General features: G+C 38.6%; 1 protein-coding gene across 5 annotated transcripts in view; it reads left to right on the forward strand.

The window, feature by feature from the left end:
- The window catches only part of LOC129700815 (CMP-N-acetylneuraminate-beta-1,4-galactoside alpha-2,3-sialyltransferase-like), a 389,167-nt gene extending 372,591 nt beyond the window's left edge, over positions 1-16,576 (forward strand). For all 5 annotated transcript variants that reach the window (XM_055641534.1, XM_055641538.1, XM_055641536.1 and 2 more), the window contains one exon: positions 13,704-16,576. In XM_055641534.1, coding sequence (XP_055497509.1) covers positions 13,704-13,793 — 90 coding nt within the window. In that variant the 3' untranslated portion in view covers positions 13,794-16,576. The remainder of the gene's footprint in view (positions 1-13,703) is intronic.
- Positions 16,577-17,877: the final 1,301 nt, after the last annotated feature.

A 17,877-nucleotide genomic window follows, 5' to 3' on the forward strand; every position in this document is an offset into this window, starting at 1 on the left:
TTATCCACTAACATATCGGAGGACTGTTCAGTAGTCTGATAACAGAGGGAAGAAACTGTTCCTGATTGGTACATGCTTTCAAACTTTTGTATCTTCTGCATGCCGGGAGAGAGAAGATGAAATGAACAAGAGAAAAAGGACCATGATTTTGTTGGTTGCTTTCCCAAGGCTGTGTGATGAAGTCTATGGTCGGGAGACTGAACTGTGTGATTGTCCGGGCTACATCACAACTCCGCAATCTCTTGCATTATTGGGCAAAGCTGTTCCAAAACCAAGCTGTGAACTAATCTAAAAGTATTCTCTACAGTGAATCTAGAAGTTTGTAAAAGATGTTGGAGACATGCCAAACTTCCTCAGTCGCCTGTTGTACGTGTTTGGCAGTAGTTTCAGTGTGGTTGATAGAGGACAGATTATTGATGATTTTTATGCCAAGGAGCTCGAAGATTTCAACCATTTCCACTTTGGCACCATGGATGCTGATTAGGGCATGTACTCCACATCGCTTCCAGAAGTCAATAACTAGCTCTGTGGTCTTGCTGACATTGAGGTTGCTGTCTTGATGCAATGTTACTAAGCTCTTTTAATCGTTGCGTCATTAGTCTAGGTCACGTCTTCTACAGTGGTGTCATGCACAGATATAGTTCGATTTAGAGCAGAATTTGGCCACACAGTCATGAGTGTACAAGGAATTTTGTAAGAGGCTGAAAACTTAATGTTGCAGTGTTGGAAATTGCTGTGGAGGATGTTTTGTCACCTCTCCTCACTGATTGTAGTCTCTTGGTCAGAAAGTCAAGGATCTAGCGGCAGAGGGTAGTGCTGTATCCTAAAACATTTAAAAAAAAAGCAAAATACATTGGCTATATTTTTCAATCTTTGTTTTCAGAGTGTGGGTTGCATGGTCACCTTTTTGTGCACCATAGTTTATGTTCTTTTCCTTGAGACAGTAAACTCTTAACAATGATGCACTTATGATTGTGCTAATTGGGAAAAAATATTCAAAATCTAAGCTATTAAGTATAAGAATCATTTGTAATAATTCAAAGAATAAGTATAAGATCATGGTTTTAATTAATTTGAAACACCTTGAAAGCACGTTTATATGAAAAGGTATAAATAAAAGCAGTACTGCAAGTGTAAATATTTCAAACAATATAACCTAATTTATTCTTACCTTTTTATTTACATCCGTAAAATCTCCATTGAAATGAATGGACTCATGGTTTTCACACCAGGTCTATCTTGCAACAGGATTCAATGGCAATGGGCCAGCATATTCAACCATTGGATTGTGGTTATGTTATGCATCACAAATACATTTTTGACTATGCTTTCCCACTTAAAATCAGGAGTGTTTTGCTTTAATTGCACTACTCTTGCTTTAGATTATTGTAGGTTGTCGCCCTGCTCTCTGGGTGTGACCATATATTCTGCACTTCAGTGTAATATTAAGGGGGTATTGAATTTTTGGAGATATCATCTTTTGACTGACCTGCTTAACTTGAGGACTAGTTGCTCTCGATTGTGTGGTTGTAGGTATGGATACTATCTGAAGAGCATAAATTTGTGTCCTATGCATCAAGGCCAACGATGAGCACTATTTGTTCACTGCTGATCTGAAAACTTAGACCATTACGTTTTGACTTTCTTTTATGCTAGATAGATAGATGGAAAGAACCAGAGTTTGGCAAACACTTTGTATCATCTCCAGGATAAATCACTTAAGAAGTTGAATAACTCTTGCAATGGGCAGACACACTTTATATACAGAAATATCCCAGAAGAGCACATGCAAAATTTATATTATTACTATTAGCGGGCACACCGGCTGTCAAAACAGTTCTGATTTGAATAATTCTTTATTGACTGTCAAGCACTTCAGGATATCCTGAGGTCACGCAAGGCACTAATACATGTGTGTTATTTCTTTTTATTTCTCTTTTCTTGCTTGCTTTCTTTCGCTATAATAATATTGCCGGTCAGATGGGTTTCAATTTAGAGCCCCAGATGTTGTTTGAAAAGTTAAGTTAGACACCCTCTCATAATTATTTAAAAGTGATGGATTTTTACTGTAATAATCTGCTTCCTTTACTATCCTAAATATAAGAAAAATATGAAATGAGGACTAATAGAACCACGGAATCTGGTAATCTGAGTTTTGGCTTTTGCATTGGTATCATATGACTGGAGCAATGAATGAAATCTCTCATCTCTCTGACATCTGTGGCTCGAGAAATGCACACAAGGGATGAAATTTAATAAGAATTAAAAATTGTACAGGACCCATATCCCAACAAACCGCAAGCTATTTGAATTAAACCGAGATCCATATCTTCAATGCTCGTCAAGACAGTTCTATGTTTCTCTCAATTTTAAATGGCTTCATTATTTACTTTAAATTTTATTACCAAGTTTATTACTTTGGTTACAATGTTGTTTCTCCTAATTAATTTTGGTTCCTAATATTTCCTGATAGAAGTGTACAGAATTTATGAGAGGCATAGATAGGGTAGACAGTTGGACCCTTTTTCTGCAAGGTGGAAATGTCAAGGACGAGAGGCTATAACTTTAAGGTGTGAGGCGTTAAAGTGATGTGTGGGGTTGGTTTATTACTTGGAGAGCAGTGGTGACTGGAACACGCTGCCAAAGGTGATGATGGGGGCAAATACCATAGTGGCATTTAAGAGGCTGTTAGATAAGTAGATGGATATGCGGGGAATGGACAGATATGGATCGTGTGCAGGCAGATAAGATTGGCAGCATGTTCGGCATGGACATTATGGGCCAAAGGGCCTGTTCCTGTACTGTTTTGTTCTATGTTGTCTGCATGTATTAAACTCGAAACATTTTAATCATGCAAATGAATTTATACATATGATTTCTTAGGATAGCTTTTAAAGTACTGAATGGGAATGAGAAGAGGAGTTAAAATGGTTAGCAACCGGGAGATCAACCAGCGCAAGTGTTCGGCTAAATGGTCGCTGAGTCTAAGCTTGGTCTCATCGATGTACAGGAGGCCGCATCAGAAACACTGGATGCTGTTGATGAGGTTAGAGGAGGTGTATGTGAACCTCTATCTCAAATAGAAGGACTGCTGAGGACCCTGGATGGAGGTGACGGAGGGGATACAGGGACAAGAGTTACATCTCCTGTGGCTGCAGAGGAAAGTATCAGTGAGGGGGTTTGGGTGGGAAGGAATGAGTGAACCAAGCTGTGGAGGGAGTGGTACCTGTGGAAGGTGGTGGAGATGGGACTGGTGGTGGGATCGCATTTGAGGTGATGGAAATGCCGGAGAATGATGTGTTGGATGCGGAGACTGGTGGGGTGAAAGGTAAGACCAGGGGCACTCTATTATTGTTTTATCTGCAGGAGGGGGTGCAAGAGCAGACATACAGGACAGAGAAGACGTATGTAAGTATAGGGGAAACCCCGTTTACTAAAGAAAGGGGACATCTTGGATATCCTAGATGCATCATTTTGGGAGCAGATGCAGCATCGACGGACAAATTGATATAGCAACTTTGCAAGAGGCGGTGGGAGAAAGTGTTGTCCAAATAACTGTGGGAGTTGGTAGGTTTACGGTAGGCGTCAGACCTTAGTATTGGTGTTATAAACACCAAACACAAAAACTGTTCAAACAATCAGCCTTCATATGCTGGAAGAAATTGTTTCTAGATAAAAAGAAGCCATCAAAATCTTTCTGAAAATATTATTCGGTGCTATTCCACTTCTCTAAAATGAGTGGAATTGGATACTTGAATGTTGCACTCAATATTTATGTTACATTGTTGAAGGAATGCAACGTAGGATGAATGTTTATAAACTTGAAGATGAGAGGGATTAAAGATAAGGGGGATTTTGGAAATACTGGTTAGTCAATATAACGTGTACTTCACAAATTAATCTATACAATGAATGTTATATAATCTATAGATGAATCTTTAGAATATTGATTTTAATATAACTTTTATAATTCATACTTTATTTGCAGTTTTTTTGTGGAGGGTTATGGCATTAAATTGAAATGCAGGTGTATCTTAAATGAATTTAGCAAATTAAAGGTAAGTGAATGAATGCAGGATCAAAATATCTGAGCCATTGGGAAAGTTCAAAAGGCATTTTGATCTATTCATAGTCTTTGAAGAACTAAAGTATGGGAGGCACCATGGTGTGGGGAGGGGTGCACATCACTTCTGATACAGTCTGAACTGTCCAACCTTCAATTATTTTTTATCTTAATTTTGCAAAGGATTTTCCATGATATTTTTTGCTCTGTCTTTATTAAAGTTCTGCAATATGCTGCAACAATAGATTCAGATTCAATTTTAATTTTAATTGTCATTGTCAGTGTACAGTACAGAGACAACGAAATGCATTTAGCATCTCCCTGGAAGAGCGACATAGCAAACGATTTGAATAAAAATAATAATAAGTGTCCGGGGGGGGGGGTGGTGATTGGCAGTCACCGAGGTACGTTGTTGAGTAGAGTGACAGCCGCCGGAAAGAAGCTGTTCCTCGACCTGCTGGTTTGGCAACGGAGAGACCTGTAGCGCCTCCCGGATGGTAGGAGGGTAAACAGTCCATGGTTGGGGTGAGAGCAGTCCTTGGCTAGTTGGATAGTTTATCCAAGGAAAGGATCTTCTGTTAACTGGAGAGATGAAATAAAGGTTGAAAATTGTGGAAATACACAGCTCTACATTCAACTTTCTTTAAAGAGAAGACTGGGAAATAAAGGGAAGGAGAGTGAACATTTATCTCCTTCTGCAAACAAACTGGAGGTTTAATAGGATGTAAAACTTTCAAGTATGAGGTGATGGAAGAATATAAATTATATCATTTTGCATTAAAATGTAGCAGAATCTTTTACAGTTATCTTCTAGTTGAATGGTTGTTTTGTTTTTTTAATGTGTTATTTGAATAAGAAATCTGGTGTCTTGGCATTAGGTCTTCAGTGAATATTCAGCATGTATGAATTGGAGAAAAGACATCAGGATGTCACACAAGTGTCTTGTCCTTCTCTGATTGTCACACCTCCCAGCATGGTGTGCCGAGTTTATCCTTTAGGTGGTTCCTTGGGGGCTCAAGGATGACTTGTTTTCTGTGGATACCGAGGCAAATATGGCACACTCATCAACTGCTAATGGGGCAGGAGATACAGGTAGTTGGGAAGGTTGTGGGTTAGACTTTAGAAATACAGCACAGAAACGATGCAAGCTGTGATCTTGATAGTTGGGTCCACAACAAATTCTGCCTCAGTTGTAAGGCTACTTCATCATCGAATACATTTGTCTTTTTCATTGCTATACGCCACTTCAGTTCCAGCTTTCTTTCCAGTGCAGTGGTGCTAATCGACAGGGTACACTCTAGTTTGGTAAAATAATTGATCATTTTACTACTGAATGAGTGATGAGTAGTGGTCTCATCTTTTTTTAAATCCCTGTCGTAGTATAGGAAGGCTAATTTTATAACCTATACAACCATTCTGGCTCACAACTGCTTCTTGTGACTTTTCTAATCTTGTGTCTTATTTCCACACATAGCAATTCTGAAAGCAAAACTGTGATGTACTCAGGCAATATTACAATGACAGGCAGCTTTTGCAATTACAATAATACCTGGCACAAGGTGATACCATGGCCAAAGTATAAAAATCATTCTGTGATTTTAATTGTTGAATATGCCTTCCTTCAAAGGACTACCATTTACCATCTTTACTCTTAGCCTATCCTCTCATCCATATCCCTACTTCAGCAAAGACCATACAAAGGGTCATGTAACCCTTCATTCAGGAGTTAGCTTGCTTACATGCTTGAGTGACATTCCTCCTCATACAGAAATTAGCCTGTAATATATCCCTGTTTGGAGTATAGAATTTCCTGGTAATCCTCAGCAAATTCTTATCAGTAAACTCGTCACACTTGTTAATCCTTTCTTATGAACAACACCAAGCATCACTGAGGGCTACATTAATGACATGTAAAAAAAATGCATTAGGACAACCACACAGTTAAAGACCGATAGTCGGTACTTTATTTTAAAAAGGGCACCAGACAATTATTTTATATCTGCAATCTTATAAGTGGTTCAAGCTATTGGCACATAATGAGACAAGCTAGATCCAAGAAATAAAACAAAAGTTACTTTTGGAAGCTGTATCTCAATGAGCTGTTTGCGATTTGAGTATTTGTTACTGCTCTAGATTCCACAAAGCATATAAAACAACCGTAAATCCCAAAGGTTGAACCAATAAGCCACCCACTAAATATATATTTTTTATCTGCAGCATATTGCTATATATCTTAAAATGTCCCAGATGCAATGGAAATGTTACTTTTTAATTTATGTGCACTTTATCCCTGACCATGAAGAGTAAACCTGGAACTTGACCCAATTACACAGCAAAGAATTTTGCCCCATTATACAAATAACAACTTGCTCTATATAATTAGGGGGGGGGGGGTAAATCTAGCAATGTAAAATAACTCCATAAAGACTCATACACTGCTGAATAAATTGGAACCTCATGTCCTGTCCACCAAATTCTCAGACCAGCACTTCAAGTGGAAATAATCAATAGGTCTTGAGAAGCTCACGTATAATTCACTGAAAATTTTATGAATCCAAGTTTTGGTTCATACAATATGACCTCAATGTAACTTCAAATTCTCCACTATTACAAATTGCAGTAAATATCCAGAAAAGTTCAACTCAGTTGAAAGTAAGCTATAGATCTCTTGATTCAAGTAGAACGGATTTGATTAGCAGAGGGCAATATTTATTTCTGAACTGCGTGTCACATTTCTGATATCCTGTAAAATTCTGAAAGTTACTTAATGTACTAGGTAAGCTGAGCCTAACATGCTTACATTTTATTATTTAAATATTCTTATGGAAAGTAAACATCTTTAACAACTCTTTTATTGTAAACTACCTTGCAGTGTAATGTAGAGGTATTCAATTAAAATGCCACTTCTTCATGTGACTACATTTTCTGTAGACACATTATGTTGTAGGTAGATGATACTCTTGCTACAGTTTCTAAGATTTGGGGTTCCACACGTACACGTTAATGGCATATTCACCCTGTTGAGTGAACGTTTCCATATCAGTTTTCCACAGTCAAACAATGCAATGTTCCATTGTGAAACCTTTGTTAGTGTGGGCTCACGTTGCAGTAAAATCCCCTTTAAGTGCATCGCTACTGCATCAATTTAAAAGAGATTTGTCCTGCTTTGTCCATTCAGGTATAGCTTCAAGAACTCTTTGTCAAGAACTCTTTGATGGGTGGGAAAGGAAACAAAGGTCTTGCAAATGTATTAGTGTAACAAAGAAAAGTGAGGGGGAGATAAAAGGAACAGATTTTTGGATCAACCATAAGTGAGAGTAACATCTGGGAAAGATTCAGAGTACATTGTATTTTTGATAAAGTGGCACAAATGTCAAATAATCATAAGCGGGCGAATATAATACAATCATTGAGGTTATGGTAAAGATGGAGGCCATTCAGTCCATCAGGCCCATATCAGCTGCAAAATAACTTTTTAGGATAATGTCACTTCCTAATTCTTTGTCTGTGGCCCTATAGTTTGCAGAATCTCTGGAGTATACAAATCACTTCAGTCTAGACAAATTTGAGTGGGAAAAACAAGAAAATTTGGTTATTTAATGTAATAAGCCAGTGGAACTGCTGCGCTCCAGAATTATTTTTTCAAAAGCATTTGCTTCTTAACTTACTGAGAACTATAATCAACAGTTTCCTGCTTGACAGAATTGGTGCCAGGCATTCCTCAAACTTCTCAGGTGAAAAGAGATTTGCAAGTACACCTGAAGAGGACTACAGGTGCAGAGATTTTAAACTGCAATCATTATCTTTGTTGAATTAATGGGGCAAGGGAGCAGAAGTATAGTATTCTATCCAGGACCACCAATTTTAGCAAAAATGTGTATACATAAAGGGCCTGTCCCACTTATGCAATTATTTTATATCTGCAAGTCATAACGTCGTTCTGGTCGCCGATAATTTTTCAACATATTGAAAAATTAGCAGCAACATTAGTTTTGACCCCATGGATCTTAGTTTGTATTCACATGACATAGGTGCGGTGGTAGTAGGTCATCAGGATGACGTAGGTTGTAACCAGGTGATGTAGGTTATCGCCGGTGCTGACCGCGGTGAATTCCATTGGCGACTACCTATGTCAACCGCCGACTGAATTCTCTTCAGTTGTCACCGACATGGTCGTAGCTTGTCGCATGTGAACTTCCGTTGACTTTGGTTGTCGTAGGTTGATGCCTGTGTGGTCGTAGGTGGACGTCCTAATGGGTCGCCGGTAGCTTGCCGTAACGTGATGTCAACTAGGTGGTAGGTTGTTGTAGACATTGTCGTAAGGGGGGCCCAGTCGCCGGCTTTTCGGCGATCTGCTACAACTATGACAATCGCCGACAGTCACCTAAAAAATCGCCTAAGTGGGACAGGCCCTTAATGAACATTTAGATTCATAGTGAGCTGGTCAGAACTACAGCTCGCAAGCCTGTTTCTGAAAGCCAATTCTAATCTGTGCAAAAACAACTTTCATGCAGTGCCTCTTTACATAACGGAAATATCCTAAGACATTTAAATGAAAAAATATTTGTGGCAATCTACACAACAAAAAAAGAGCAGTCGACCAATCATAGAGATTTGGGAAAGGCGGAAAGTGAAGCAGAGGCACAGAGGGATTTAAGGAAGAAATTCCAAAGCTTAGCAACTCAGTAGCACACGGCATGACTGTCAGTTGTGAAGCAATTGCTGGAGAGGCTGGAAGTGGATCAGTACAGATATATCGGATGGAAGTAGAAGGTGCTGCCAGGGGTGGTGGTGGAAGCAGATGCAAAGGTGATGTTGAAGAAGATTTTAGGTAGGCACATGGATATACATTACAGAGAAAAGAGGGATATGGATCAAGTGCAGGTAGAGATTAATTTAACTTGACATCACGTTTGGCGCGGGCTTTAGGGGCCTGTTCCTGTGCTCATACTGTTCCTGTGAAATACTGTTCTACTTGAAGGAGCCTGTAGAGATACAGAGGGGAGATTGGAAAGCAGAATGAATCTCCGAGAGAAATTAAAGACCAGAAAAATGACCTCTATAAATCCCAACATTTTTCAAGAGATGAAAAGATGATCTATTTACAATTTTTTGCTGAACATCCTTTTATCTTTCCTCCGTGAATGACAACATCCAGCATCCCCACCTCTCCCTGCAGTACAACCTTTATGTATCACTGAATATTTGATGCTGGAAGAATATGGTCACTCCTGTTCAAGGATTTAAACTGGGATTATGCCCTTGAACAGATCGCTTGCTTAACAGGCAGGGGTGAAAGACTCGGCTAAAAGTAGAAACATAGAAAATAAGTGTAGGAGTGGGTCATTCGAGTCAGCACCGCCATTCAAGTCAGCACCGCCATTCAATATGAACATGGCTGATCATCGTAAATCAGTACCCCGTTCCTGCCTTCTCTCCATAATCCCTTGATTCCGTTAGACCTTAGAGCTATATCTAACTCTCTTGAAAACATCCAGTGAACTGGCCTCCACTGCCTTCTATGGCAGAGAATTCCACAGATTCACAACTCTCTGGGTAAAAATGTTTTTCTTCATCTCAGACTTAAATGGCCTACCTCTTGTACTTAAACTGTGACCCCTGGTTCTGGACTCTCCCAACACCAGGGCCATTTTTCCTGCATCTCGCCTGTCCAATCGCTTAAGAATTGTATATGTTTCTATAAGAATTCCTCCCATCCTTCTATATTCTGGTGAATATATGCCCATGCTTTCATCATATGTCAGTCCCTCCATCCCAGAAGTTAACCTTTTGAACTTGCATCAATTCATGAACATAAATCCATTCTCAAATTAGGAGATCAAAACTGCACACATTAGTTCAGGTGTGGTCTCACCAGGGCCCTGTGCAACTGCAGTTGGACCTCCTTGCTGCTATACTCAATTCCTCTCCCTATAAAAGGCCAACATGCCATTTGCTTTTTTCATTGCTGTTATACCTCAATTACTTTCTGACTATAAAAGGCCAAGTCATAGTCAATTGTCTTTCTTATTTGTCATTTGTACCCCTGAGGTCCAAATATGCCAGGGGGAAAAGGGGAATTGGTGGGGTAAGGGGGAATGCTTTCAGTGACTGTACAAGGACACCCAAATAGACCGTTGCACACAATTACATTTTACCTAATCTCCATCACCAGCTGTGATGGATAGGCCAAAAAAATCTGCTTTCTCTGTTCTTGATGTCAGACCAAAGTGGCTGGCGATGGCGATTGTCCCGCGGCCATTAAAGCCACGCCGGGTGGTGCGAGGTCGCACATCCGTCTTGGTGTTAGAGCCCCGGTACTCGCACAGTCGTTGCGCATGCTAGGCCCCGCTCCAGGAGCTCTTCGACCCCGCAACTCGGGCGGGAGAAGTCGCCGTTGCAAGCCCCGAAAAGCGGTCTCCCTCCAGGGAGCCGCGGGCTCCCGGTGCCGCCGTCCGCAGACCCGCAGCAGCAGCCTCCCAATCTCCGGAGGTCGGGCAGCAGCAGCAGCAGCTCGTTGCATCTCCCCTTTTCCTAATCTCGCACCATCCAGATAATAATCTGCTTTCTTGTTCTTGCCACCAAAGTGGATAACCTCACATTTATCCGCATTATACTGCATCTGTCATGCATCTGCCAACTCAAGCTATCCAAGTCACCCTGCCACCTCAGCATCCTCCTTGCAGCTCACTCTGCTACCCAGTTTTGTGTCATCTGCAAACTTGGAGATGTTACGTTTAATTCCTTTGTCTAAATCGTTAATATATATTGTAAATAACTTGTACAGTAATTAAATCATCAGAGACTGAATAAAGGTCTTGGAAGTACTAGAAACAGCATTATAGTCTAATAAAATTACTTGTATTTTTTATTACCTACTTACAATATGCTAAAAATCAATTTGTTCCTGGAATAAGGTCAAAAGGACTTTGGGGGAAACAAATTTGGTGTTCAAGGTCAAGACTAAAGAGTGATTTAAGTATGTTCTTCCTAATTAAATATCACATCTGCAACCACGTATCATGTTCCGATATTGGCTCAGGCACAGGGCATAGATTACTGACTTGCATTGCCTTGTAATTACTGTGTCAAGTCCCAGTAGAGTGGCGTTTCTATGCTCAACTGATAAAATATAGTGGATTAATTTTATATCATGCAAGTAACATCATTTCAGGTTTTACCTTTGAATAAATTATGGGGAGCGAAAGTAGAATGAGAACCAAACCAGAGGTTCCAATTATCCCACATATATTAATACATTGAATGAATAAAAAGCTTATGACCGCAGCAGAAATTTCTGGGGTTCTGCTTCTTTCAACTGATGGAGTATCTGGATAAGTCATTTGAAAGATGGTGCTGGTCTTTGAAGTAAACTTTACATTCTATGCATTGTAATATGTTTAAAAGCAGACTATTTAACATTGCAAGACGATTAACTCATTCTCCATTTCCCCAAATTGACCTCAGCGGAAATCAGAAGCCCATTCTTCCAGGCCTATGTGACCCTGGAGGTGTTTGGTGGAACTGAGCACGGCCAGGGACTTAGATTATATAATGTTATGTCATGGATGAGCTAGAATGAGCCCCATCCCCAAAACTCCCTGAACGTCTTTGAAAATCATTGCAGGAGGACTGGTCTTTGTTGGCTGGTTTAAAAATAAAATTGTTTAATCAATTTTAAAAAGAAAGAACTAAAAACTCAGAACATTTTAAAAATCTCATATTTTACTTGTGCAGCAGTGGTATGAATTGGTTTCTCTAACATCAAGTAACCCCGCATTCCCTTTCTTCATCCCTCCCCCATCCAAGTCGCACCAGGTACTCATTCTCACTTTTAAAACCGCTTCCTTTATCATTGTTACTTTTTTGCATATCTTTTATACATTTGTTCTCTACATCACTGTCTACATCTCTCATTTCCCTTTCCCGACTAGTCTAAAGAAGGGTCTTGACCCGAAACATCATCCATTCCTTTTCTCCAGAGATGCTGCCTGTCCCACAGAGTTACTCCAGCATTTTGTGCCTATCTTTGGTTTAAACCAGCTTCTGCAATTCCTTCCTACAGACTTGCAATAACGTTAAGTGGGCATACTATTAGTTTGGAATCTGAATGGGTGGTCAAGCAGCAAAGATGGTGGAGAGCCAGAGAGCATATTTAATTTGAGCAGTTCCATGTTTCATGCAGCCCTGAATTAAATTTCAGACTCTTGAAGTTCCACCCAAGTCGGTGGTAATGTATATACAATATTGTGTGAATGTATTGTACCCTGCCTCTTAAAATGAATGGAATAAATTTTAGACAAGGTAAAAGTTTGCTGATGCTACAACACAAAGTGTTTAATACTACCAACCAGGGATATATTCTGGTTGGATTTTGCAGCTCTGATTTAAAGTTGAGAAGCTGACAATCTATCAGGTGGATTTTATAATGATTATCATGGGAGTTTTTAAAATCGGGAAGTTTCTAGTCCACCAGTTTTTCACCTGGAATTGGGAGTCTTTATTATTATAATAAATATGTTTTAAAGATATTTTGTTTAGAGGGGCATATAATATACTAGCTTTTTATGTTACAGATTAGTTGCACAATTCAAGGGTATTATCAAGGGAAACCCAGGGCACGGGATCAACGGCTTAACTTATTTCTTGCTTAATAGAATATGTCTCGAGCTTTCCGTACTCCCAGATGGCTGTGGATAAGTACCTCAAAAGTCCCACATGCCAAGAGATTTTTTTTTGACCGAGTGTGCTGTGCTTCTATAGTTTGTTTCAAAATACTGAAATAAGATTGAGAAAGGAAAAAAAATGTAATTATGATATTTGATGATCCATATCAAAAAACTAACAATCATCACAAATTGCATGTAAATCTGTCTATATGTCTCTTACCTTTAGATCTACCATAAACTGGTGTTATCTAACCCAATGTTTCTTTGTGGGTTGTGGCTCCTGCTGCAAAGCACTTTAGAGTGTTACACTACAATATCATTATTGTCCACGTGCAAATTGTTTTGGAGTTTCCATTGAAACTAACTTGAAATGTTCTTAGAAAGTTTCTGGAAATTCAATTTCATTACACTGTAAGTATATAACTCAAAAGTATTTAGGTTATCTGAAAAGTCCATAATAAAGATGCAATGATTTGAAATTATATTCCATATTAGAATACACACAGTGCTGTAGTAACTCATGGATAGGTGACATTTTGGATCAGGACCCTTCTTCAAACTGATCCATTTTTTCCACGACAGTTCCTGATGTTTCCACATTTTAATGCCAAACAGGATAACTATAGTAAAAACTATGTTAACTTTACCTGGAAACAGTTCATCGACTGACTGAGGGAAAGATAGATCAGCCATGATTGAATGGTGGAGTAGACTTGATGGACCGATTGGCCTAATTCTATTCCTGTCCCTTATGTTCTGCAGTTTCCATTTTATAATTATTATATTCAATAAAAGATGAATTGAGCTTTTGGATAAATATGCAAATACTAGAAAACTTTGGAACCAACTTAATCGGTTGGATTCTGGAATGATAACTGTGTTTATCAGAATTTGACAAAACTGCAAGAAGCATAGTCAAAGTACTTGTTACCTCAATTGAAATTAACTGTTGATATTTAATTTATTTTCAGTCTTGGACTCATAATATTGGAAAAGAAAAAGAATTCCTTAGGAAATTGGTGAAAGGACAAGTGATCACAGATTTGACAGCTGGGATCTGAGACAACACTATTTCAATCCCAAAATGAAATTGGGGAAGAAAAGGCAAGCATAAAGAAGAACGTCCTATGGACTCTGCAGAAATTCAGTTGAGTATGAGGATAAAGCTATACCAAACTACAGGGGAGTCTGCACATCTCTAAATAAAACCTGTCATTTTGCAACAACACTATATGGAGGGGGGGGGGGGGGGGGGGGGGGCTGGATTTTGTATAGATACAATTTATTGCTCCACCTAAGTGTGCAATGAGAAAAGTAAAGAAACTGATAATCGTGCCATAATTACCTCTGGAGAAAGAAATGCAACAGGATTGTTGAGGTATTTCTCTTTTTATAGCTTGAATGTAAAGATTTTCAGAAGTTACGTAGACAAACACTTTTACATTGTGTTAAGTTTTAATTTAATATTTCCTCTCATCTGCCCAAAACCCATGAGACTGATGGTTCCGTCCCAGACTGTCGATTAATTGCTGCTATTCATTTTTGGAGGTAGAGGATTTTTTTTTTTTTTTTTTTTTTTAAATGACTTTTATCTGGACGAAATATTTGTCAGTGCAGAACAGATGCTGTGACAGCGCTTAAGTATGATCAGCCTTTCAATTTCAAGAGCAGAAGATAGTGTATTACGAGTAAAACTTTGCTGTGTCAGTGCTGTTATCACTAGCGTGTGCAATGATCGGAAGACAGTAGTCCTACGTGTGGCTTTAATAACTGGACCCATAAACTTGAAACATAATCAAACCTTCAGCAAGTGCACAATCTGCTTGGAAAGCATTTTTTTGGTGGAACAAGCAGATCATGTTAGAACAAAAAGTCAGAGACAACTGTTCCACGTGCTTGCCTTGTGCCACAGTATTATCGATTTTAATTGTGTTGCTGGTTCTTGTTATGCCATCATCAAAAACCACCATTCAGAAGTTTGAAAGAGTACATCTCGCATAGCTGGACCTACGTTTAATACAGGAAGAGCAAGCAAACTAAATGAGATGGTTTTATCTCACTACCAATCAACAAACATTGACCAGCATCACCTTCAGCTCATTTATTGCAGAAAATAACAGTTTTTAAATTTTTCTCAAAGACTTCTTGTACTTTTAAAATGCTTTTTTTTTTCTTATCGTTAATTGAATGAATCACAGTAATGTGGAGTAGAAATGGCGAATAGAAATCATAGTTTGCTCTGGTACTAATATGACAAATGTTTTAGAAATATTCTGTTAAACACATTAAAGGTTCATGTTTCCAGCTTGTTGATTTGCCTTGCCAGGTTTGACATGTAATTGATACTCGCTCACATGGGATTTGAATGGAAATTAACTTGGATAGCAGTTTACAATAACTAGTTTGGAAAAGCTCACACTCCATTTGAAAGACATACATGTTGCTTGAACCCACTGCACTCCATTATCCAATTTGTTTTTGTTGCACATAAATGTACCTTCTCGGCAGGTGCCGGACTTCTGCTTTCCCCCATTTTTCTATTATACAGAAAAATGGTATGGTGATTATGAAACAGAATGCACTGAAGGATGCTATTAATGATAGATGCATTAAAGTGTTTGTCAGCCATGAGATTCAAATACTATTCTTGAACATTAGTCATCCTGCACCAAATTCACTCCAGTTTATTTAAATAGGTGATGCTTATTTGGTCAAATTGAAAATAAAGCCACCAACAAAATGAAATGTAATTAATTCACTATTGTAACCCTGCCTGTAGCTATTCCAAATGCTACCTCTCTTACCTTTCATTGCTGCTCATTGTCACCAAGGTATTTCAAAATGATTTGGAAGATATTTTTGCCCACATTGTGCTAATTTTCACAATGCCCACTCTTCCATCAGTCCACACAAACATACCTGTCTGGGTGAATTCATTCTGGATTTGTTAAGGAATGTGTGTAACATTTAGATGGCTTTATTATTGTATTGAGTCAATGTGATTAAATTGCTGTATCACAATTATGGAAGATTCAACCTTCTTCAGGAACCACGATTTAAAAAAAAAAAGAAAAGTGACCTACAGAATAATGCAAGGCCTAAAGTGGAAACAAATTTTTCAACAAAAAACCTCTAATCCAGAACAAATTCAACAGAGTAACACAATTTTGTGGAGTAAGTGTATTCTAAAAATGTAAACATTTTCAAAGATTGTCACTCAGAAATTGGCACGCTGGCATATTTCCAGGTTATTATTCTCTCTATTGTTTACCGCAAGTAAATCCTTTGTTGTGTGAACTCACCTTTTTCAGCGGTTGCATGTCGTTCTCGTATCTGTTTAGCAAATGTCACATGAATTTGAAGAGCTCTTGAAATTTTGAAAGTGTATGAAAATTGAGTTAAACAGTTCTGAGTTTTGTGATCACTTCATACCTTACACCGATAATGTAATCTGCAAACACACAAAACATGGAACTGTCTTGAGTGTGGCAATATGTTGGTGATTATTGTTGTTAAGATATTAAGTTATCAGAACATAAACAGCTGAAGAGCGCAATGTCATTTGATTTTATTTTTCAAAATTTGTGTCTTTATTTTCTGTATTTTGAAACGTATAGCATCAAGCTTTAATATTTATTTCAACAGTTTTTTTTCAAAATCTCATATTTGCATATAAAACATTTGTCATTCTGGGGTTATAGCCATTACTAAATTATTCAACCACCAGAAATGAAACCGTAAAATGCCGCTGCATTAAGATGGAAATAGTGCTCTACATGATATTTGGGACAAAGACCCATCATTTATTTACTTGCCTCTGTACTCCACAATTTGAGATTTGTAATAGGGAAAGAAAAAAAAAAAAAATCACATGTTGTTAAAGTGCACATTGTCAGATTTTAATAAAGGCCAGTAGAATACATTTTGATTTCACCATGTAGAAATTACAGCAGTGTTTATACATAGTCCATCCATTTTGGGGCACCATAATGTTTCGGACACAGCAGTGTCATGTTCAGTATTTTGTTGCATATCCTTTGCATGCAATGACTGCTTGAAGTCCACAATTCATGGACATCACCAGCTGCTGGGTATCTTCTCTGGTGATGCTCTGCCAGGCCTGTATTGCAGCCATCTTTAGCTTATGCTTGTTTTGGGGGCTAGTCCCCTTCAGTTTTCTCTTCAGCATATAAAATGCATGCTCAATTGTGTTCAGATCGGGTGATTGACTTGGGCACTTAAGAATTTGCAATTTTTTAGCTTTGAAAAACTCCTTTGATACTTTAACAGTATGCTTGGGATCATTGTCTTGCTGTAGAATGAACCACCGGCCAATGTGTTTTGAGGCATTTGTTTGAACTCGAGCAGATAGGATGTGTCGATACACTTCAGAATTCATTATTCTACTACCATCAGCAGTTGTATCATCAATGAAGATAAGTGAGTCAGTACCTTCAGCAGCCATACATGCCCAGGCCATAACAACCTCACCGCAATGTTTTACAGATTAGGTTGTTTGCTTTGGATCTTGCGCAGCTCCTTCTTTCCTCCATACTTTGCTCTTGCCATCACTCTGATATGTTAATCTTTGTCTCATCTGTCCATAAGACCATTTTTCAGAACTGTGGTTGATCTTTTACATAATTCTTGGTAAGCTGTAACCTGGCCATCCTATTTTTGCTGCTAATCAGTGGTTTTCATGCAGTGTAGCCTCTGTATTTATGTTCATGAAGTCTTCTGCGGACAGTAGTCATTGACAATTCCACACCCGACTCCTGAAAACTGTTTCTGATCTGTCGGGCAGGTGTTAAGGGATTTTTCTTTATTATAGAGAGAATTGTTATCAGCTGTGGAGGTCTTCCTTGGCCTGCCAGTCCCTTTGCAATTAGTAAGCTCTCCAATGCTCTCTTTTTAATGATGTTCCAAACAGTTGATTTTGGTAAGCCCAAGGTTTCGCTGATGTCTCTAAAAGTTTTATTTTTGTTTCTCTGTCTCATAATGGCTTCTTTGACTTTCATTGGCACAACTATGGTCCTCATGTTGATAAACCACAATTTTTTAATTACAAATCTCAAATGGTGGAGTACAGAGGCAAATAATGATGGGTCTTTGTCCCAAACATTATGGAGGCACTGTTGTTCTCAC

The sequence above is a fragment of the Leucoraja erinacea genome, chromosome 10, assembly GCF_028641065.1.
Source record: "Leucoraja erinacea ecotype New England chromosome 10, Leri_hhj_1, whole genome shotgun sequence".
NCBI classification, from domain to species: domain Eukaryota; kingdom Metazoa; phylum Chordata; class Chondrichthyes; order Rajiformes; family Rajidae; genus Leucoraja; species Leucoraja erinaceus.